The 23175-nt window shown below is 43.0% G+C and overlaps 6 protein-coding genes across 6 annotated transcripts; 2 read left to right on the top strand and 4 right to left on the bottom strand.

Moving 5' to 3' along the window:
* Positions 1-2633: 2633 nt before the first annotated feature.
* Positions 2634-4748, bottom strand: EAF01_007584 (uncharacterized protein; the record flags this gene model as incomplete). Its single annotated transcript, XM_038915840.1, has 1 exon — positions 2634-4748. The coding sequence occupies one exon, from the start codon at positions 4746-4748 to the stop codon at positions 2634-2636; it is 2115 nt and encodes a 704-aa protein (XP_038768311.1).
* A 3597-nt stretch (positions 4749-8345) lies between these two features.
* On the bottom strand, positions 8346-9764 carry EAF01_007583 (uncharacterized protein; the record flags this gene model as incomplete). The annotated part of the gene is made up of 1 exon (XM_038915839.1): positions 8346-9764. The coding sequence occupies one exon, from the start codon at positions 9762-9764 to the stop codon at positions 8346-8348; it is 1419 nt and encodes a 472-aa protein (XP_038768310.1).
* Positions 9765-11085: 1321 nt separating this feature from the next.
* Positions 11086-15201, bottom strand: EAF01_007582 (uncharacterized protein; the record flags this gene model as incomplete). Its single annotated transcript, XM_038915838.1, has 4 exons — positions 14222-15201; positions 11530-14153; positions 11395-11479; positions 11086-11333 (listed from the first exon to the last, which is right to left on the bottom strand). Exons 1-4 carry the CDS (start codon positions 14343-14345, stop codon positions 11086-11088), a joined length of 3081 nt encoding a protein of 1026 aa, XP_038768309.1. The 5' UTR covers positions 14346-15201.
* Positions 15202-16703: 1502 nt separating this feature from the next.
* On the top strand, positions 16704-18197 carry EAF01_007581 (uncharacterized protein; the record flags this gene model as incomplete). Its single annotated transcript, XM_038915837.1, has 1 exon — positions 16704-18197. The coding sequence occupies one exon, from the start codon at positions 16704-16706 to the stop codon at positions 18195-18197; it is 1494 nt and encodes a 497-aa protein (XP_038768308.1).
* Positions 18198-18601: 404 nt separating this feature from the next.
* EAF01_007580 (uncharacterized protein) lies at positions 18602-20414 on the bottom strand (the record flags this gene model as incomplete). Its single annotated transcript, XM_038915836.1, has 4 exons — positions 18602-19290; positions 19349-19956; positions 20021-20073; positions 20292-20414. The coding sequence occupies 4 exons, from the start codon at positions 20412-20414 to the stop codon at positions 18602-18604; spliced, it is 1473 nt and encodes a 490-aa protein (XP_038768307.1).
* A 1633-nt stretch (positions 20415-22047) lies between these two features.
* Positions 22048-23049, top strand: EAF01_007579 (uncharacterized protein; the record flags this gene model as incomplete). The annotated part of the gene is made up of 4 exons (XM_038915835.1): positions 22048-22329; positions 22395-22799; positions 22870-22956; positions 23005-23049. 4 exons carry the CDS (start codon positions 22048-22050, stop codon positions 23047-23049), a joined length of 819 nt encoding a protein of 272 aa, XP_038768306.1.
* Between the last annotated feature and the right edge of the window lie 126 nt (positions 23050-23175).

Raw genomic sequence — 23175 nt, 5'->3', positions numbered from 1 at the left:
TTATTTGTGCTTCTACTCTCTTCCTCGTTTTCAGGAAACCTCGAAACTTAAGAGCACAAATTTGACACTAATACACATGATCGTTAGAATCACAGTTTTTGTTCATTGTCAATGACTCGATGTCTCTCGCTAAGAGTCAATCCATCAAGTCATTCAACACAATGAACATCACTCATACCAAATTCGAGCACAAGATTTTGATGATTCAAATTAACTCGCACGATGAACCTTCATCATATCAGCCCATCCAATCCTCCCATCCCTAACATCCACTTCTAAAATGGCGAATCCTCAATCAAAAAGCGCAAAGCGCGAAAAAAAGAACGAATGAACGAATGAACGACCTCCAGGAGAAAAAGAAAACATCCATAAATACACCTACCCATCATGGGTATCTCGACTCCCGCGAACCAAACTCAAAGGTCGAGCGACCTCCTCAGTTTCATCAGACCAAAGACCAGAGACCCGAATGACACCCGAATTGTCCCGAGACTGCGAATTTATATAATCAAGTTGCTCTTAGTAAATCAATTCGCTTAATAATTCATTTTGAGCTCGCTTCTACCAAGATTTACAGAGATCTGCTAGCAAATATATTCTTCTACGTGAACTGCAGCAGGGAAATCATTTATATACTTAGATAGGGGGAGTTCGGGATTCACTCTCTACTCTCTACTCTCTCTCATAATCCCATTCTCCCCTAACTCACACTCCATTATACTCTCCACAGAGGAGCTAGCAACCTAGCTACTCCAAGAGACTTCCCAGCGTATAGAAACCCTCGCCCGTCTGATCGAAGAAACGATAATCCTACCAAAGTATCCACGCAAACTTTGACAAAAATGGAATTGCGGCAAAAATACTGAGATACCGCGGTTTGCATGGTCGCCAAATTCGTGCTGAGACTTGCGATCTTACGTAGATACAGATATGCTTATAAGCTCTTTCCCCAAGAACTCCTCATCCACCACCTATCGTTGTCATTTGAAAAAGAGACAATACTCCACGAGTATTCAGATGACAACGACAATGACAACAACAACGCACAAACCATTCGCAGTACACCGACAACAAAGAGTCCAGAATCAAAATTCATTATTATATATTAAGCTCCTTTATTCCCAACTATTCCCAACTATCCTCAGCTATCCCCAACTATCCCCAGCTACTCTTCCCACAATATAACATCCAAAGCCCCAAAATCCATCCCTCACTCCCTCACTCCCTCCCCCCCGCGCTCCCCCATCTAGCTCCAATAACCACAACTACCTAGCTAGCTATCTGCCGACAAACCCCCCAACATCAACTCTGTACAAGAGCGTCAAAACTTCAATGCTAATATCCAATCTCAAAATTCAGATATTACGAAACGATGTCGAATCCTCGAACGAAGAAATGAAGTTGAGATTATTGGAACAGGAACAGATTTCTCAGAGTTTTCATACCCCTCCTCTTTCCTTGCTCTTGCTTCTTCCCAAATCGATAGTTGATAGATAATGAACGATCGATAGCGGTACAGCAACCATAGCCCACAAACCCACAACAAGAAACAATAACGATAATTCATTATCATCCCCCGCCAACTGTCCCACCCCTCAAACTTCTCCCCTCAAATCTCTCCTCTCTCCCAACTCCGACAAACCCCCTCTTTCAAACATCTCCCCTCACCCCCCCCCTCTTCAAATGCACAAAAAAAAAAGAAAGAAAAAAAAGAAAAAGAATCCCCCTAATAAAGCATCACCACCACCCAACGATACACAACTACCCAACCATCCCAAGCTTAGGGATATCCAAACATCATGATTCACTTCATACTCACCTACCTACCCACCTATTTACCTATACCGAGCAAGCGAAACTTTTATTCATTCATTCATTCATGTGCCCACTCACTCCCTCCCTCCCCACAAAACTAGCAACAAGCAAGACAATGAAGATTCAAGAATAATCTACCGTATGACTAGGTTAGGTAGAAGAGAAATAGAAAAGAAACAGGTAGAAAGATTACTTTTCTCTCTCTCTCTCTTCTCTCTCTCTCTCCTCTCTTCTCTTTCTCTTTGAGAAGAAGAAGAAATACTGTTTAATGCTTCTCAATTCTCAAAACACTAATTCGATATCTCCATGCACCCCAAAAATTCACACACACACACACACACACACACGAATTCAATCCACAGAATCCCATCACATAATCTCCCCATTCATGAAGAGATAGACAGATAGAAATCAATCATAGTTAAGAAGAAGGTAGGTCTCTGTGTATAATTACAACCGAGTCCCTAATAATTTCTAGGTAGGAGGTATCAAAGGTCTTTCCTCCACCTCCTAATCACTTTCCCGAATAATCCTATCTATCTTCTATCATCTTTCTTAATTCAAATCGCCTTCTAGGCAAACCCCACCCCATTTTTCTTCCATATACAAAGCTTGTGATAATACACTTGCAGTAATAATAATCCACCTACCCAACCAACCACCCATCCAACCATCCAATCAATCAATCGATCAATCGATCAACCAAACAAATAATAATGCCAGGAAGGAAAACTTTCTTAGGTATTCGCAAACGCCAAAACTCCACATGAATCATATCATTCCATCATATCCCATATGTCCATCCATCCCTGTATCCCCTAGAGAAACGAACCCTTTTCACCCAACGCAGGATCTCTTCTGGGAGGAGAACGATTTCTTCTAAATCCCTTGGTTTCCGAACTCCACGGTTCTAATTCTTCAAGATACTCATCGAAAGAAGGAGTACTAGAAGTACCCGATGGACTTTGTGTTCTCGTATCGCCTTTGACGAGTCCCAATCTTTCTTCTTCGGTTGCACCCTTGACAACCTCATCACTTCCATGTCGAGAACCCATGCGTTTTCTATCAGGTGAACGGACTTCTTGTGGAGGTCCATCAGTATGTTGTGGTCCTCCACCCTTTCTGAAGACATTCTGGAATGAAAATTGTCTCTTAGCAGAGTGAGGTGGGGGTGTTGGCGGAACTAGATTACTAGCTCTGGACAGTGGACGGTGTAGATCTTCTTGAATTGTGATATGTTTACCTCCCGAACCAGTATACTCAGTCTTCTGATCACGTAAAGCAGGTGGTAAACCTAAAGTATGAGTATCATGAATGTAGTAAGCTTCATCACTATTTTCGCTTTTGTAAATATCGCCATCACCACCTCTGTAGGTACGAATATCGGTCAAGGGGACGGGGTGAGTAGGACTTTGTAGGTTGACAACAGTATTTGTGCCCGAAGAAAGAGATTTGCCACGAGCTACACGATTGCGAATAGTACCAAAGATGGAAGAACTAAGACTGGTACCTGGACGATCTTCTTCGTCGCGATCTTCTTCTGGATCCGGGAAATGAGACATACCAAGAGGTGGGTGAGCAATAGGTGTTCTAGGAAGAGTCGACCTATGAGTTGGTTGCTGGTGTTCGGGTAAAGGAGGAACAGATGAATTAGCACGAGATCTCATACTCGCGCTATAGTTCGAACCAATTGTCGTTCTACGTCTTCGAAGACCATCCCATTCAACAATTTCATCTTCGCCAAGTGGTTCCAAGTGAGACTCTTCATGAAGTCTCTTGGCTTCCTCCATTTCCATCTTTTGTCGAGCTGAAGAGAATTTTCTAACAATAGCTGCTGTTCCTCTGATGGCATCTGCCTTTGGTTCGGTTTCTGGTTGTTCTTGTTCGGCAATAATGCGCATTTGATCGAGGTCACCTGCGAAAATGGCAGCATCTGGAACATCTTTGGCTGATTTCGATAATTGAAGAAGAACGACTCCAGAACAAATAACGAAAAATCCCATGACAACCGTAATAATAGAGGTTGGAGTTCCTTTGAACCCTCTAAATAAAATGGCCGAAGTGACAATGGTAGAACTCGTAAACATAACATAGTATGTAGGAGTTACCAATGCCGCATTGTAAATATTAAGTGCTTTGTTCAAATAAATGATCTCTGTCAAAAGTGTGCAGATGACGAAGACGAATAAAACGTACAAGAACCACTGATTGTACTGTTTTGTACCACCAATTTGAGTAACAATTGCAGCTCCCAAACCTTGTGTCGCAACAACACTAAGTCCTCCAATCAAACTACAAATTGACAAATACACAAGCATGGATTTCTTTCCATATCGTGGTCCAGCCCAAAATCCAAGAAAGGTGCAGCCGATTATGATGACAGCGGCGTAACTAAGAAACCCCGGAGCAATCACAAAATGTTGCATTTCTTGAATTGTCGCCGCCGAAGCTTCCGCTGGCGCATTCATAACAATAACCACAGATCCAACTATACAGAGAAAACATCCAACCTTTCCAACCATACTCAGTCGTTCCTTGAGGAAAATGGCGGATAAGATCGTGGTAATGACGACACTGAGTGCGCCCAGCGGAGTCACCAAAATAGCATCAACAAATGCATATGCCACAAAATTGCAAATTTCTCCCAGAATCATGAGAGTCATACCAGACCACCACAAGGCATTCTTGAGGTACGCATACCCCTCTCCTGCTTCTTCATTATATTTCTCATTGGCTTTCAATAATCCAATCTTCTTCAACACAAACGATATTCCGATGAATACTCCTGAAGCCACGGCCAATGAAATTCCAATAGCTTTATATATAGGTGGTCGCACTTCGGTCGCCGCATCTGTCGTGGTTGTGCCATTTGTCGTATTTTCTCGAGCATATATGAGGTTCGCAGCCAGGAGAGCATGCCCGGCTTGATCCATAACGGAGGAGGAGTCGGCGGCAAATCCGCCGAGAAAGGATATGGAGACTTGAGGTTTTTGTATGTCGCTCTATAGAAATCTTTGTAATTTATTCGGTATTGGAGGGGGTAAATCGAATAGGGATATTCCTTTACAATTGAGAAATTAGTTATTCGGCGAAGTTTCGTGGTTATTGTTGAGATTTCATGTAGAGGTAAATTAGAGGGTTAATATTCCTTGACTGTTGAGGAATCATGCGCGCCAGCAGGTTGCGTAGTGATTTCGTAGTTATATGTTGAGATTGCGTGAATTCGAACGGGAGGATATGCTCGGAATAACGCAGACAGAGAGTAAAGCCAACCGCAAATAAGTTAGTTATTAGTATTGTCTCGTTTTGTTTTGTTCTGTTTGAATTGTGTGTGCGAAGATGTTGTTCTTGGGGTATATTTGATCCAAATCCGTCGAGGCAAAACCAAGTACAGTTGTTATTGTTTCTCGAGTCCTTTTGCTTGAATCATACACGATTGTATATCGAATCAATGCTTCAATTAACAGAATAATATATAAAATCCAAGTGAAGCGTGAAGCGTGAAGCATGAAGCATGAAAAGGAAGAAGATACTAAAGTGGATTGGTTAAGTGTATATTACGATTTTCCAATGGCAATGTAGCTAGAACGTAAGCTTGCGAAACTCTAGAAGATCGTGAGGGTCGAGAGGGTTGTGAGGGATTGGGATTTGGGTGGATAAGGCCGTTCGAGAAGTTTATCACTTTGACATTTTAGTCGAGGGGCTGGGCTAGCAGGCTTTAAGGTATAAAGTGCATCACTGGCTTGCTGGGTTTATATAAACTTTATTAACAGGTTTTTTTTGGATGGTGGATCGGAAGGATATATATAATCTTACAATATGGCATGGCACATTGAGGTAATATATGGTATATAGCTACCTATCTAGTATATATCCAAATCCCAAGTTTGATATACGGCAAAGGTACTCGAATCAAAAGATTGAATTAGATAGTAGATGATACTAATACTTTGACTCCGTATCTATGGCGCTAACCATGTTACAGTTCAAGTCTTTATTAAAATTCACAACTATGCTATGTCAGGTATGACGGAATGATCGGAGCATCTACCTAGGGATATATCAAATAATATCAAGTGAATCTGAATCTAAATCTAAATAATCTCCAAACTTATATATCATATCTAATAACTATCAAAGTCACTAATAACTACAGTATCTACCTACCTACCTACCTACCTACCTACCTATCTATCTATCTATCTATCTATCTATCCAATCTCACACATCTCAAGTTAATCAACAAAAAGAAAAGAAAAGTTAGGTTATCGTGCTAATACCCTATCCCTATCCCTATCCCTCTAATAAACATCCAAATTGATGTCATCATCACCCACATTCTCCTTGAAAGTTGAAACCACAGACTAGAGAAACCACAACGAAAAGTAATTTTACACAGGAGGTTTCATCCTCTCATGAAGAAAAGCGACGAGGGATTCCAAGGTTTGATCTTCTAAATGACAATCAGTGGACGTGATTTCGGAACCACAACAATACTCATTATGACAGTACTCTCTACTCTCTACCTACACGACACTACACCAAGTGCCCCTTTAATCGGTTACGTATGTTTCATCTGCATTAATCAATTTTTTGATTGGATGAATCATGTCAATCCTATTCGAAATTTCCTGCATGAACTCGAGGACGCCGCGAGTCTCTTCTTGTATTTCTATCACCACACTCTGGAATTTGTACAGTGAGCTCGAATCAAATCATCATGATACTAGCTAGATACCTACCTAGGTATTCAACCCATCAAATGCCTTGCATGCATAGCACATCACCACCTCAAAGTGGCCTCGCCCATCCAATACGAGCTTTCCCCAAACACCCAGCCCGCACTCCAGCCCAAGGAAGCTATCCATTCGTGTTATGCCTGTCGATATACATAGTAACAAATCGTATGCTCCTCATCCACCCCTTAGCTCACATGCGCAATCCCTACTAACCTCTAACCCACTCTATGAGAATCCCACAACAATCCCATAACTAATTTCCTCCCCAATGAATGAGTATGATGCAGATAAAAACAAAAACAAAAACAAAAATAAAAACAAAATCCTCTGCATCTAAATACGCAATCCATCCACCTATCATCCACCCACCATTCATCCCCATCCCCATCACCATCTACAAAAAACGTGTACTCCATCCATAGCCATACCAAGCTCCATCCACCCATCATCCACATCTCTCACTCACAATCTCACACGCATCCATCCATCCATCGTACAAAATACGCGTGCCAGCCGCGCCAAGTCGCCCCATGCCCATAATCTTCTACATTCTCCACCATCATACTTCATAGATACTGTACTTCGTATATACCATACTCTATCTCCTGCATCCTTAGTTTACACTTCGGGGTTGGGAATTGTCCGTCCGTTTGTCTCTTTTTATATTTACATATATTCCGTACACTGGCTCGTGGGTCATGGCTCGTGGGTCAGTATCCAAGAATATCTTTGTATGTGGATACCTAGTAAGGTTAGGTAGAGATTTTGAGGATTTTGAAGATGTTGAGGATAGCGTATATGAAGGAACTCAAATCAAACCAAATCAAATCAAATCCTATCGATAAGACAAGATACCTACAAACCTAAGCAAGCAAGTATATCTTCGATTCGTACAACTTCCCAACAAATATATAGTTAAACAGTCGCTGGCTCTCCCATATAATCAACAACGGAGTTTCGATTCGCTAGACTCGGTGACTTGGATCGATGTAGGTAAGCTAATATCACACCACACTCACACTCACACTCACACTCACCATACCATACCATCCATTCCTTCCCGACTAATAAGTGCGTGCTACTCCCTCCCTACCTACCTAGATATTTCTGCGGGGGGAGCTTTCCAAACATTACTTACAAGCTTTCCCTTCTCCCTTCTCCCTTCTCCCATTTCACATCTCACTCACAACTCACAACTCTCTCACAGCACAACACTTCCTCCTCTTCCTCTACCTCTCCTTAAAATACACACTGCATATCTATATCCAATACAAGAATCCTTTTCAAACCAAGTACTCTCAAACAGATTTCGCGAAACTGCTGGTGCAGACTACTATTACTACTATCTATACCTAATCGGTGCAATATTGAAATGCCCTTGGTGATTTTTAGATATTCCAAAAATGAGAAAAAGGTCACGTGTAACGTTAAAAGATCTTTTTGCACAAGGATTTGGACGAGAAGCTCAGTATTTGGTATCATTTTCGAAATTGTAATATATTGACTGCTATCGTGTTTTCTCAGTATATCACCGAGTACTAGATCTTGTTTCAAATGAGATCACCATATATATACAGCACGATGGATATAAGATTGTGGCTAGATTCATTCTGTACATGTACGGTATTCAATCACAAACGATAAACACAATGTATATAGATAACCTGGATTAACCTTTTCCATCTAATACTCTACTCTAGGCATACGAAGATCTAAAAATCTCGCTGATACCAACATATCCCCTATAAGTATAATCCATAAGAATAGTCAAAGACCATCATAAACCATTCTTCATCCAGAGGCTTTCTCCGGTGCTCCACTATCTTTAGCAGAATCACCAGAACCAGAGCGATTCCAACTCACTCTCTTAGCAAGCTCTTTTCTGACTCCCCATCGTCCTTTATTAGGAGTTGACTGTGGAATATCCAGTCCAAAACGTGAATACTCTGCCCATTGCGCACGATAATAGCCTGCACCACGACCCGAAACTCCTAATGGGAGAACTCGCTTTGTACCACGGAAATCAATCTCGCCATCATTCTTGTCAGGCATGCCACAAAAGATACCTTCTACTGTTCTACCTCCTCGTGCTCGAATGCTTATCGTACCAGTGCCTTTCTCAGATGATCCAGAGAATGTTCCTTTGCCGTACCATGTGAACCCCATTGGATCGTTGTGCGTGAGGCCTTCGACTCTATCATCCAAACAAAAGAACCCTTCGACTATGCCGATGTCAAAAAATCCTAGCACTTTTCCTTGTTGCTGGTCCACGTGAAGACGAACCATCAATCCCTTTGACTTCGACGACCAATCCTCTTCTATCTCCTTACTAGTGATATCATAAATACCCGTGATCATTTCAATGAAATTCTGTTGATCATCCTCTGTCCATTCCTCAACTTGTGATGTATCACCCTTTGGTGAAGGTGTTGAACCAGCACCATCACGTTCAGTGTGTGACCTTGCAGTTAAAGATCTTGGAGTAGGAGTTCGTGGCTCTTCATCCTCCTCAATCTCAGCATAACCATTCCATTTATCAAGAAACTGCTGAATCGTCATATCCACAAGACAAGGACCATGAGGTATCTTGCCATGAAATTCACAACGACCACCTGGAAACCCAACACCAGACATTGCCTCAAAGTATCCCCAAATCTTGCCATTGCCAAATCGAATCTTGCCGACAGTAAAGGAGGAGTTGAAGGTTTTATGTGGGATCTTTGAATTTATACCACGCCATTTGAAACGATACTCTCGAGTAGTAGCAATCTCATCATCTCCATCATCTGCGGTATCATTATCATCTCCAGACTCTTCACTCGATTCCTTATCTTTGGCTCGTGCCTCGTGGAACTTTGAGTATTCAATATCTGCCCTAAAGTGCTCCTGGGTAGGACCAGGATCAATAAGCAAAGAACCTTTGAAAACGTCCAACTCGAAAGTACCCAAGAGACGATCATGGTCCCAGATCAGTTTGATGCGTGAAATGTAACCTAGACCAGGGAAACTATCTAGCTTAACTTTGTAGGTGGCCTGAATATTTCGTAGACGGTCCCGATAGTATTCATCTTGAAAGGTCATCGCATTTATGTGCTCGTTGTCGCGTTTGCTTCGATTGGCAGCTAAGCACTGAGCAATATTAGGGATCTCATTCTGACTAGAGGAATGCTCTCCAGTCTTTTTTTTCCCAGTAGTTTTGCCGAAATACATATTTATAATTGCTAGGTTGTCAGTTGAACAACTAGAATGCGAATCCGGAGGTTTGGAAAGATGAGGTGATTATGTATATGTTTACTCGAAGTGCCCCGTGCTTATCTACCTATGAAAAAGAAAGCAAGCACGTTGTCTGCGACTGCCATTACTTCAGTGTTGAGATATACTATTGAGTAATGAGTCGATAAGAACTGATGCCGATTTGATTATCCACTTCTAAGTTTGGAAACTGAAAAACATGATTTCGTCTCTTGCACTTACCCTACCAGATCTCAGGACGTAGGAATCTTCTTTCCTTCCCTTGGGCTATCAGAAGAGATAGAATACACTATTCAAGAAGTCCTTCTTTCTGTACAGCTTTTTAGTATGAGATATAATTTCCGAACTTGATTTTTGTCAACGAATGCGTCTTAGATCTTCGAACTCCTTGTAGGTTACTACACGAAGCTACAGAAATCAAACTATGAAATTTTCCCCTCGACACTACATTTAAACGATGAAAAAGTTATGAGACTTCAAAATCCAAATAAATAATTAGAAATGTGAGACATTGTTCTTTCCGGGGCGTCTCAACGTGAGAGAGCATGTGCTTGTCGAAGTTCAATGTAAGCGACAAAATGTACTTCAGAATTTTGAGGTCCCGACAAATCTTTTGAAGCATCAAGGACCACTTCATTGTCAAATTCGAATTTGGATGATAGCAAGAACATCTTAAATTCGAAGCATATTGGGCCTCATGATTCTCCTTGAAAATACTCGACCAGGAATAGAGTCTTATGAGAGAAAAATGTAGTGGTTTAATATTCACTATCTGACCACTTGAATCCTCCGTCCATCATTTTTTAAACATTGGTCCGGATATAATCGCAGTGTTGCGTGATATCCTTACAGCATTGTTATCTGTGTTTATGAATGAATATGCCTTCTGGAACTCTTTGGCTTATACGAGCTTATCTCATTCAAAGATCCGTATCATACACAATCCCATCTAATAAAAGGCATAATCCAATACTCGATCAAACCCAATTCATAATCTAGCTTTCAATCTGGAACTCATGGCCTGATTAAAAGACATTGGATACCCAAGGCTCGAACACGAGCTACCCAATCATTTTTTGTGATAACAGTCAATATCATTGTTGACTGTGTCGTTACACCAGGCGTTAGTGTTGTTCTAACGTGACTCTAGACGAGTTCGGATTCATGTCTTATTGATAGCTTTGCTTGCAAACATCTATCGTTCAGGCGACGTTTCGTTCAGTTGTGTCTCAACTTTCGAATTTTGTAAATGGTGAACATCATTTGATCTGATTGATCATTATTTCAAGTCAAGATTATTCAGATCATCTTGGACGCCCAAAATACCAATCGCATAATGAATTCTCTGATGAGTACTAATCACGAATCCCTGATCAGTTGCCTGCTGCTGTTGCATTGCAACTCTTTCCCCATTGCGTGTAACATTCACCACTTGTAGACTTACTCGCTCGTCTCTCGTCCTTGTGTACGGTGGACCTCTTCCCATTTCTCCAGCCTTGACCCAAGATGTTTCGCAGCCGGAAGCAACTTAAAAGAGATTAGTAAAGAGAGAAACATTAAATTCATAGACAATGAAGAAGTTACATACTAGCGAGTGATGTTTCCCAACCCGTCAAACGAGCCACATCGTTAAGCCGGCATATCACCCACGTCCGCTGGTCCGGATTTTGGAACTACAAAATGATCAGTACAAGATTACAGTATTCATATATTACAGACTTACTTGAACGCCCGCCAAAAAAAGACAGATTGTGCTTTCCATAAGTGCTGCCCCAACTCCCGGATTGACTTGGGGTGTCATGCTTAAATCCGGTGCAACGCCAGCAGCGATACGACCGAGCTCGTTGGCAAAGAACGCCGTTTTACGAGCCGCCATACCTGCGGCTACCATTGCTGCTGGCGGCATAGAGGGATGAGATCGGTGACAAGCGATAAGACCCATGTAATAATTCATCCATATGCCAGCAATACCATAAGTTCGGTATTGCAAAGCTGGGCCAAAAGGAGTTTGAGTTGGGGTCGAGAATTCGTCGCCTAAAGGTTGAAAGTCTTCACCAAAATGATCTTCAAGTACACTGAATGCATTGCGGATATCCTGCCACTCTTCCTCTGCCTCAAGCCTTTGAGCCTCAAGATCCACATCTCCGCCCTCGGAGCTTTGAGGAGATGAAGTATGCGTTGGTGAAAATCCCATAGGAAGAGTTGGCTCCTTAATATTTGGTACCATGCCTGCAAAATTTGGCATTTGATTACTCATAGGGTTGTTGGCAGCTTTCATGGCCAACGTTTTCCTCTTCAAGTCTTTGGCAGCGAAATCTGCAAGTCGTCCCATCAACAGAATGAGATGATCAAAAGTGCCGTAAACTGCGTCTAATCGACCGAGTGGTGCACGCGGAGGGCAAAGACTCCATCGGTCATACTCAGTGAAGAGCCTTCCTCCACCTAATATACTTTGGTAAACGTCTTGTTTGAAGTACCACCACACAAGATCGCGTTGCATTTCATAAGTTTCAATATCCTTAGGGCTATAAATTCTGTTTTCGGTATTCTCCCAAACTTCATCAATTATGCGTCCAAAGTCATCATAACGAAGTTTTCGGCCCATCAATACTCCAACAATATTTTCGTCCACATCTTCTAATGAGGCTGCGAATTTACGTTTTTCTTCAATAAATGTTTTACCCATATGTATCTGTTCCTGACGATAGCGAGCACGGTCTTCTTGGCGCAGCTGTGCCCGCAAGTCCTTCAGATGACGAGTCATACCAGTGAAGTCAATGTCTCTCACAAGGGTCCTTCCCCCAAGCAGATGGTTACTCCATTTTTGATGATCAGCACACCAGCACTCATAGAACGCAAGCAACATGGTTGCAGCCAAAGTAGCAGGATGTTCTCGGCGTCCGGGCACGCATACGCTCTTTGCAATCCTTCGTAAAGCAATCGCGTAGTGCTTTAAAGATGCGGTTATGTGGGTATTTTGCAATTTCGCAATGTGTAAGCTGGCGCAAGCGAGTATTGCGTGGAGAAGCGCTTCATTTTTCAAGGCAAGCATAGGAAACGTATAAGTCCAGATATGTTGTTGAGAAGATGGCACAGGCGTCCCCCGGAATATCAAAGAAGGATTGGCCGGATTCCGCTCAAACATTGAAATACTCGGTCCAGTCACATTGATAAAATGGCAAAATATTCTGGCCGTCATACTGTCATTGAGTGGAGATGACCGTAGTGAGGGATGGTAAGCCAATAGCATATTAGATCGATCGAGCAGCGAGGTAAAGGAGCGAAGACTTTGATCTTGTGCATTCTGTCGAGCTTGGAGGGCAATTACTTGCCCAATGCCATAGTCCATGTTCTGAGCATTGAAAGTATCATTTTCGTAGTCATCAGCTCCTTGATCATTATCCAGGCTCATTTCATCATCGTCAAATGTGCGTTCATCTCCCTGGTCAACCGTGGCATAGTCCTTCTTGTCGATGGTATTATCGGCTGTATCTCTTGAGACCATGTGATGTGAAAAGGTTCTATCCGATGTATGACTGACCTGCTGTGTCATGTCAAAGGGAGGTGTATATGCTGTTTCTATATTCGGCGTCGCTTGGTTTGTGAGTGGGGTATGTGACATACTTGAAATCAAATTAGGTGGGTGAGAAAAGGCCGGTTGGTGCCAGCTTTGATTACTCTGAGTGGTCACCATAGGTGGCGAGAGAAGTGAAAATTGTGGATTTGTATTTTGTGTATGTTTTTGAGGGTAGGCATGGGGTGTATTATTCTGGTTCACAATCCATGGAGAGTGACTGGACTGCATAACGGGGAAATTTCCAAGCGGTGATTGTCGCTCAAAGAGAGCATTGAAATCATAGTGAGTAGGCCCAGAACCTGGAGGGGATCTGTGTTCGGGAGTTGGTAGGTATGAACGATCCACAGTATCTCGTTGGGCTGATTTTGCCTCCGGGGTTTCTTGAGGAGTGTTCCTTTGGACTACTAAGTCTTGAGTCGCGCGACCGGAAAAAACGTGTATGCCTTGTTCGAATCCTTGATTTTTCTCATTGGGGGGTCTAGATGGAGGGCTATTGTATGTGCCCGAGTCACCTGGTTTTGGTGCAAGATTTGGTAATTGTACTTGCGTAAGAGTAGAAGGTTTTGGGGCCTCAACACGACGCTGGTTCGGCCGACCAGATCCCGATGAGAAGGTTGTCTGGGAAGAATTGGCAAATGGTCCCCGAGTTGCACTCAAAGGATCCTTGAACACAACTCGCTGGATATAGCCCTCACAGTGCCTTTTGGATTTGGAACAGTTTTGACATGTTGGCTTTTCTTCACCACACTTGATCCGTCGTTTTCTACATGCTAAGAGCAGGATAGAAGTGTCAGTCCTTTGAAAAAATAAACCTAGCTTTGGTGCGGCTTAGACTCACTTAAGCATCCCGTTTTCGTGCGCTTCCTACCCTGAGCCTTGGCACCAGATTGTTTTACACCTGCGGGACTTTCTTCTTCCTCTTCCTCCTCGTTTTCAAGATCCTGCGATTTCTCTGGATTCATATTGGAAATGACCGTGGGTATTGGACCAAGCGTAGTTATATCTCCCCTCTTTAAGTAGACGATTCAATACTCGGGCCTCATGATTCCATCATGGTAGTACTCGTGTAACCTCGGGAAACGTCAATTTTCAGTAGGCTCACCCGTGAATTCGGGAGACCATAATATATACTACAATGATCAAACAGGTCGATGAAATTGAGACAATGGCGATACTGCCACCACGAGGGATTATCAACAATAATAACCAATTTGTGTATCCTAAGGGATGTGAATCATTGTAACTTGCAGCTTCAGTTCAAATGTGACATGACCAATGAAGTATAGCTAGTTATGCGTTGACGTTTGATAGTGTATGCAGTTGACGTCTGCTGTGATACCAGTATTTGGGTGCGTAAAGGTGGGATTAACCCAAAATCGATAAGGGCTGAATGAGATGAATTTCAACTTCCAAGGTAAAATGTGGTTGCTCAGCTAGGTAAGGTAGATGTTATCGATTATCTAAATGATATCATTCAATGGCGACAACGAGCGCGCGGTAACAACGACAGGAACGATGGCGACGATGATTGTAATGGTAATGGTAATGGCGATAGCAAAGTTGATGATCAAATATGGATGTAGAAGAAAAGGCGTCAAAAGTAAAGAGAGGTTTGAAGGAAAAGAAGCATCCAGTCTCTTTTTCTCAAAATTCACACTTCACTTTGGTCCGCGGTTCCCTGCAACACGGCTGTTGTTTTTTTGGTGGACCTTTCCTCTGGTTGAACCGAGCTTCATCCAAACTGGAAAAATGGACAAATTAGGAGGTAAGAAGGAAGTAGGAATTCAACGTACCACTACAGAGCGGGCTTTATGTTGAAGTGGATATATTTTCGAGATTACTGTATGAACCTCTACTCGAGTAGCCAGTTCTAATTTTGGTGGCTTGCCGGATGAGAAGATCCCCCCTAAACTCAAAATGTCTTTCATTTACAAGGCTGCGTGGGATAAGAAGCGATTGGCTTGAGCTTATGAAAATCCCATGAAGTTGGGCTTCTGGTATTGAAAAATGGCTTTGACATCAAACTTAGGCACCCGAATAGACTGGCAACACTACCCACCTTGATCTTTTAGATTCGGATGTGAGAAAGGAGAATGAGGTGTTAGTCAGGGGTTGGTGCGGAATGCTGCCCTCTGTCTATTGGATTTCTCTTATACAAGATTGCCTATGCGTGGACATGTAGTATTTTCTACTCGTAATAGAGCACAATAAAATAAAATAAAAATTAGTAATTCATACACTCACTATATTCTTGCCCTCGTGTTAGAGGTGGCCAGCGACATTCCATACTCCGCAGTACTGAGATACTTTTCATCGGAGATGGAATCTTGGACTCTCCGCTCTATATCAACCTGCCAAATCTACCATATTATTACCGCGCCAAATTAGATATCCTTGTCTAGGATCATATTTCCGACGGAGAAGCATGTAACTAAGGTTCGGTCATCGGAGAAGCTAGCGATCTAGACCTTGGTTGTAAACGACGCCGAAGGCTTTATGGCTTTGAACATCCGGTTACAATCCCTTGTATAACAAGCAAGAAATAATATCAAATTTTGGAGCCTCTCATGGCTTTCTCGGTCGACTGTAAGAATGACAGGCTGGTGATTCCCATATCTTTTGGTTTGTATCCATGTTTCCCAATGCCACACTACTGAACCTAACCCCTGTTCTACCGACCCAGAGAAAATTGGTTCGGCCGTCTCCTACCTGGAGCTGACCGTTTCATCACCCCGTTATGACCTACAGCGATCATTCTACATAAAGTAGTACTGTACACAAGGAGGGTTCCAGATTAAGATGTATTCGCCATCATAACCTAAAATATCACCCAGTCCCATAGGTCCCCGAGAGAAGCAAATATCACCAAACAAGGGTATCATACCAAGCGGATATTACCGCATCTTAAGACAAGAGAATCGGCTCAACCTGCAAAGCAAGCACTCGCTGTCCACGTAAACTATTGGACCAAAGAAGCAAATAATCGAGGTCGAATAAACCCAAAATAACTAACGAGTCAAACCTTGTTCAATTCTTTACCAAAATTCTCCACAAAGAAGTACCTACTAGATACCTATACAGGTAGGTACAGAGTAGATAATAGCTTATCGAGATTCGGCCAATCGATGATCCTTCGGTTCGGTTAATAAGCTCCCCAGAGAAGAATGCGCTAGCTAGAGCATAAATGTGGGGTCAAAATTTATCGTCGTTATCGAGTTTATCGCAGGAGAAAAAAATTATTTGTCTAGGATTTATCTTATTTTCCAACCTCACAACTATCAATCCTCACAACATCAAGCAAGCATTGTCATTTTATCGCAATGTTCGCAGTTCCAGGATGGTCAGTCTCTTCGAGTCTGTTAAAAACTCAAAAAGCGGAGCCTGTTGCTGCAGCTTCAAAGGCTGATGAAGAAGGAGCGCCTGCCGAGACGAAATCAAGCAAGAAACGCAAACGCGCAAAGAATCCAGATGTGAACGCAGCGAACTTGTCGGAACTTTGGGAATCGGTCATTGAAGGAAAACCAAAAGCGAAGAAAGTAAAGAATGCCGAAAAGGATGGAGAAACGAAAGAGAAAAAAGAGAAGGTAGCCAAGGAAGCCAGCACAGGTGAGGATGAAAGTAAACCAGCAAAAGCGTCCAATGAATCGACAGAAGGTTCGGAATCCAAAAAAGAAAAGAAACAAAAGAAGAATAAGAAGGACAAGAAAGACATGGACTCAAAACCGTCAGACAATGACCAATCGACGAAAGACGATACCTCCAAAGCTCCTCAACCTCCTAAGCCCGCTACGAAATTAACACCACTCCAAGCATCGATGCGTCAAAAGCTCATCTCTGCCCGCTTCCGTCACCTCAATCAATCTTTATATACCACTCCATCCGCCGAATCCCTCGCTACCTTTCAACAAAATCCAGAAATGTTCACCGAGTACCACGAAGGTTTCCGCCGCCAAGTAGAAGTCTGGCCCGAAAACCCCGTCGACGGATACTCTCTCCAGATTCGCCAGCGCGGTAAACTCAGACGAGATATGCGAGGGCAACCCGCCCAAGAAAAGACCGATCTCACTCCATTACCAAGAACCGACGGTACATGTCGCATTGCTGATCTGGGATGCGGCGACGCAGCTCTCTCTACCGGTCTCCAAAAAGATCTCAAGAAACTCAGCCTCAAAATCCACAGTTTCGATCTCCAAAGTCCCAGTCCCCTCGTCACTCGCGCGGATATCGCGAATCTCCCTCTCGAAGACGGAAGTATCGATATTGCAATCTTCTGTCTGGCGCTCATGGGAACAAATTGGATCGATTTCATCGAAGAAGCCTTCCGCGTTCTCCGCTGGAAAGGCGAACTCTGGATCGCCGAAATCAAATCCCGCTTCGGTCGCGTAGGAGGAAACAACAAGAAAGTCGTCGAGCACAGCGTCGGCCACCGCAAAAAGAACCAACCTATCAACAAAAAAGCCATTAAAGCCGCCGATGATGAGGAAAACGAGGCAGATCTCATGGTACACGTTGATGGCAATGAAGACAACAAGCAGGAAACCGACGTTTCGGCTTTCGTCGAGGTCCTCAAGAAGCGAGGATTTGTTTTGCAAACCGAGAAATCGGTAGATTTGAGTAATAAGATGTTTGTCAAGATGCATTTTGTTAAAGGGGCAACGCCGATCAAGGGCAAGTGTGTACCAGTGCCAAAGGGTATGCCAGAAGGAGAGACGTGGAAGAAGAAGCCTAAGGCGAAGTTTTTGGATGAGCCCGAGGAGGTACCTGTTTCCAGCGAGGCGGCAGTTCTCAAACCTTGTGTTTATAAGTTGAGATAGGGGGAACGTTGATATGAGTTTGAGGGGGAAGCGTACTGTAATTACAATGAAACTGATGAGCATATGCTTAGCACTATCTCAGGGACCAGATTCACCCATTTCATAATCTCAAATAAAGGAGCAGACATTCAAATCACAAACGAGCAGATATACGATAAAGAAACAATCATATGCATCAAACCACACATCTGCTATGCTAACGCCAGTTGTGCTATTTAAGATTTAATCATCAGACCACATCATCAAGAAGATCAAGTCCTGTGTCCTCTGACTTTGCTCCTTTCTGCCTCTCATTCTTTCCTTTTTGCTATGTGACGCCATGCCCGACCTTTGAACATATTATTCTTTGAGCGCACTCTGTACTATATCATAACCTAGCGCATCCAATCCAGCCCAACCCCATCCTATCCTTGGAACAGAAGACCAGCCGCATACTGAACATCTCCCCCACAAGCCGCCAAGGCATTAACAGCTTCATCGCGTGAGAATCCTAATGCTACAAGTTGATCTATACTTTCTGCTGGAAACGACGGCTGTTGCTGCTGTGGTGAGGCCAATGGAGCAGAAGCAGCTGGTGCTGATGATGCGCTCTGGGATGCTTGTTGTCCTGTCGAGGGCCCTGAAACTGCTCCAGATTTTGCTCCAATGGTTGTTCCTCCTGGTCCCTCAAGTTGTGGTTCCTCTGCCCTCTCATCCTCCATATTCTTAGGAATATCTGCCTCTCCCAAAAAGCTAACCTCGACGCCCTGAATGATGAGTTTATCCTTGGACAAATCTATACAAGCTTGATGTCTCTTTAACATGTCCAAGCCCAAAAGTAAATCGACATCTTTGCCTTCCATCACTGTGAAGCTGCAAGGAAGAAACATACTTCCGATCTTAATCTGCGCGGAGTGGACTCGGCCAAGAATAGCGGCGGTACCAACTCCACGTGCGATACCTGCGAAACGTTTGTCGACCAGTCGCATTATACCACAATCTTCAGCACACTTGGGAGACATGATGGTAGCTTGGGCACCGGAATCGACGAATGCTTTGACTTTATGTCCGTTGACCTCGACGTCGATGTATAACATATGAACACGACCGAATACTATTGATTGATCAAATTAGAAGCTTGACGCAGATAGAATGGGGTACCTCATGTCTACCTTCGGGATTATGCTCAATAGCATTTTGCAAATTCTCCTGCACTCGTTGCTCACGGATCATCTCTGCAATCCTCATTTGCGCATCAACATCAAAAGGATCGGCATTCAGATCCGCAATCTGCTGTCTCCGTCTAGCCTCCTCACTTGCTTCCCGGCTTCGCATTTGGTTCAGTACTGCTGCAAATCGCTCTGGGCTATCAGCAGCAGCCGCTAATTCAGGATTTTGACGAGCGACCTCTCGTCTCATTTCCGCATTGCCTATCAATTGCAATCTAATTGTCTCTGGGTCTGGCTGTTGTTGGCCTCCTCTTCCTTGAGATGCGCGAGCAGGTTGTGAAGTTCGTTGTGCGGTGGCAGCAGGAGGATCTCTGTATTCCCTAACATGTAAAGCAAGCATCTCTCCATCACCAATCTGTAATTGCTCCATGGTCTTATTGTCATCGTGTAGTAGTTGCCCATTGTGGTATAGGTGTTGATCTCTCTTGGGGATGCGAGATTCGGCTTGGACGGATTCCTTCAAAGTGCCCACCGTAGTGTCTTGAGGTATTTCGAGAGATATGAGATCTGCATCGTCATCTGTAGGAGCAGTAATGGTTAAAGTGATGCGCCTAGGTTTGAAATTATCAGCTTCAGCTCACAAAATAAGCTCTTCTTTTGGGACCTTGAACGAACATTTTGAAGATTATGTCACAGGTCGAACTTCTGTGGCAGTAATGAGTATTGTACTTTTCAATATTAGAAGATATTAGAAAGTAAAGGTTATTGTAAATATTAAAAAATCTGGGTTCTCAAGAGCAGTAGTGAAATTTATGGAAAAGATTGATACTTTGGGGTTGAAATTGTAATGGCGATGGTAGAGGGGTTATTAACTATTTCGGTCAGAGCTTGGGGGTAAGTAGGTATCCATGTATGACGAGAGAAGGCTGACACTTATATTACATACCACTCCAGTATCGCCTGAAATAGAAGCGGATGAAGCTAGTAAATTAGAAATGGGGAAATTTTGTTTGTAGCGAATATCTATCTGTGAAGTAACCGAGAGAGTAGAACTACAGACACAGTACATGGCAAACTTTGTACCGCAGAAAGTTCTAGCATCTATCACATTTGTTTGCCTCTTTTACTCTGCTTTTGAGTGTACTGACTGTGCTTTCACTGCACGTATTTCTTCTCTTGTTCGGTGTATCTCGATGCATGGATGCCAATGAATGCGATGACAAAGTCTTCGGCAGCAGGAAGGCTTGGTGACTGATTCGTACTCATTTTCCGTGGCAGTGCATGTCAAAGAGCAAAGAGTGATGATTCTATCCAGGTATTTCTTAGAGAAAGGTAAGATACCGGTTTGATGTCGATCAACAATGGTACCGACGACCCATAATACTCAAAATAGATGAAATCATCTATTGACTAGGTATCAGGTACCTAAAGTGGTAGCTGAAAGTCAAAGTACTTTGGTCACCATGCGAATGCAGCCATACCCGCACCCGACGATGAAACCCATGGGTGGGTATAAGCCGATTAAAGAGGATAAAATGAGAGATCCGCGTCATTTGGTGACGAATGTTCTTCCGCAGGTGATTGAGGTATCTGGAATACCGGTACTCTGGACTAGAATCTTGAAGGTATCCATTAACCCGATGATGATGATGCGACAACAAAGACATATATAATTATAAACGGGGAATTTTTCGCCAATGCTTCATCTGATAAAGAAATAGATATATAGGTATATAGGTATAAATATAAATATAGAATTTTCGGGGTCTCTTCTTGTACACACAAGCAGATGCTGTGCGATAGAAGAAATGTACCTCAATAAGAGCCTACTCGTTAGCCTAGTAATCGCATGTCACCTAACCACATGTTTATAGCTTATTCAACCATTGAAGCGATGAAGCGATGAACCGTTACCTTTTCAAGTGTGGATTTCCATGGGAATTATATAGATCGATATAGGACGATCTACCTAGTGAATGATAATGGCACACTTGCCCAGGTGGGTAGGAAGGTAGGAAGGAGCTACTCCATAATCGAAATGTGCTTTCATATCTCGTAGACAGCTCAACGTGAGTGTATGATTGTGTATAGATGTCTCTTTCTCACTTGCTCTATTTCATTGTTAAAAGTACTAGGTAGATATTGGACTCCCTGGAACAAGAGCAGCATTTAAATACCACGTCTCAATCGAGGTTGTACACAATAACCAACAATGACGATGAGCTACATATCTACCTACCTACCTACCTACCTACCTACCTACCTACCTACCTAGGTATAATACTGCTACAAAGCAGCCTTGTTAGCACATGATCGAATCAAACGTCGTTTGTTCTCTGTTGCCTTCTTTTTTAGTTTTGTGGCGCGGGTTTCAACTCTTCACCGATTCAATTTTATCTGCTGTTTTCCAACTCGACTTCGCTTCCATCAAAATTCATTTCGAGAATTCAATCTCGCAGTCGTTTGATACCTACATTGAATGGATTGCTGATGCGGATCCAATCTCCAAATCTTATCAATATTCGTGGTTGGAACGAATAGATCGAATAGAACCAATATTTCTACCCGTGGACTTAGGTAATCGGTCAAATCTAGAACTAATTCCCAATCTCTCCCCATTATAAGGCTACAATTGCCTGGATACGGTACCTACCTAGTAGCATTTCTCGGGTCCCAACCTAATAATCTCGAAAGTTGAAATTATGTCGGAAAACGAACAACGTGAAGGAACACCTCAATCACCCATTTTATCAGAGAGTCCCAATCCAGTAACACCACGACAATTCGACGACCAGCAAGATTCCCAACGAGGTTTTGTAATCATACCTGAAAATCAACGAATCAAAAACTTCCATATGTATTCCAATTCTCATCGGGATCTTCACCCGTATACTCGTCCTCTGACTGCCTCCGATTTGGAGTCTGTTTTGACTCTCGAGAATGTCGCTTTCGAAGATCCAAACGAAAGAGCATCTAGAGAAAAGGTTGGTCATCTATATCCTAATCACATTCTGGTCTAGAGAATTTGACGTGGCTGACCTTCGACAAGCTAAGGTATAGACTTACCAGATGTGGTGAGCTATGCTTGGGCATCTTCTGCACCATGATCCCCGGCTCCGATTCCAAAATCGAGACTCTTGCCACAGGTCGTCCTGTTGAAACCAGTCGAAGGAATGGAGCGATTAGTGTTCTCATCGGTCATGTTATTGCAGCCAAGACACATGACACGACAGCTTCGGATGCATCCATGGGAGTTCCTGAAGGTTGGGAGGGCACTAAACCTCCTCGTACAAATATTGGCCATCAAGAAGGCGGGCGCACCATTGTACTTCATTCGGTTGCAATTCTACCGGCATTCCAAGGACGCGGCTTGGGAAAAGTTCTCATGGCTGCGTACATGCAACAAATGAATGGTGCTGGAATTGCTGATAGATTGGCTCTTATCGCACATGATGTAAGTTTGCTCTGACTCAAGACATGCATGGTTTTCACACATGTATTATCTTTACTGACATTTATTCAAGCATAAAGTAAATTTCTACAAGATGCTTGGCTTTTTAGAGAAGGGTAAGAGTGATGCTCAATTTGGTGGCGGCGGCTGGTATGATATGGTAAGTTGCATATCTGATCAGCTTGAACAGACACTGATATATGACCAGATTTATGATCTTAAGACGCCCGAGGCACGAACAGCTTATGGTTAGAGAGAGATACCCTTTACAGTTTTGGTTCAAACACGGTTCATTGTCATTTGGAGAGGGGATCACATAGGAGTTTCAAACATTAGTGAAGTGGTGGTATATTTACTCGTACGGGTATCTTGGTTTATG

The sequence above is a fragment of the Botrytis porri genome (assembly GCF_014898465.1).
Source record: "Botrytis porri strain MUCL 3234 chromosome Unknown BPOR_010, whole genome shotgun sequence".
Lineage (NCBI taxonomy): Eukaryota > Fungi > Ascomycota > Leotiomycetes > Helotiales > Sclerotiniaceae > Botrytis > Botrytis porri.
Note: the sequence above shows the minus strand (reverse complement) of the source record. Positions and strands in the feature narration are given on the sequence as shown.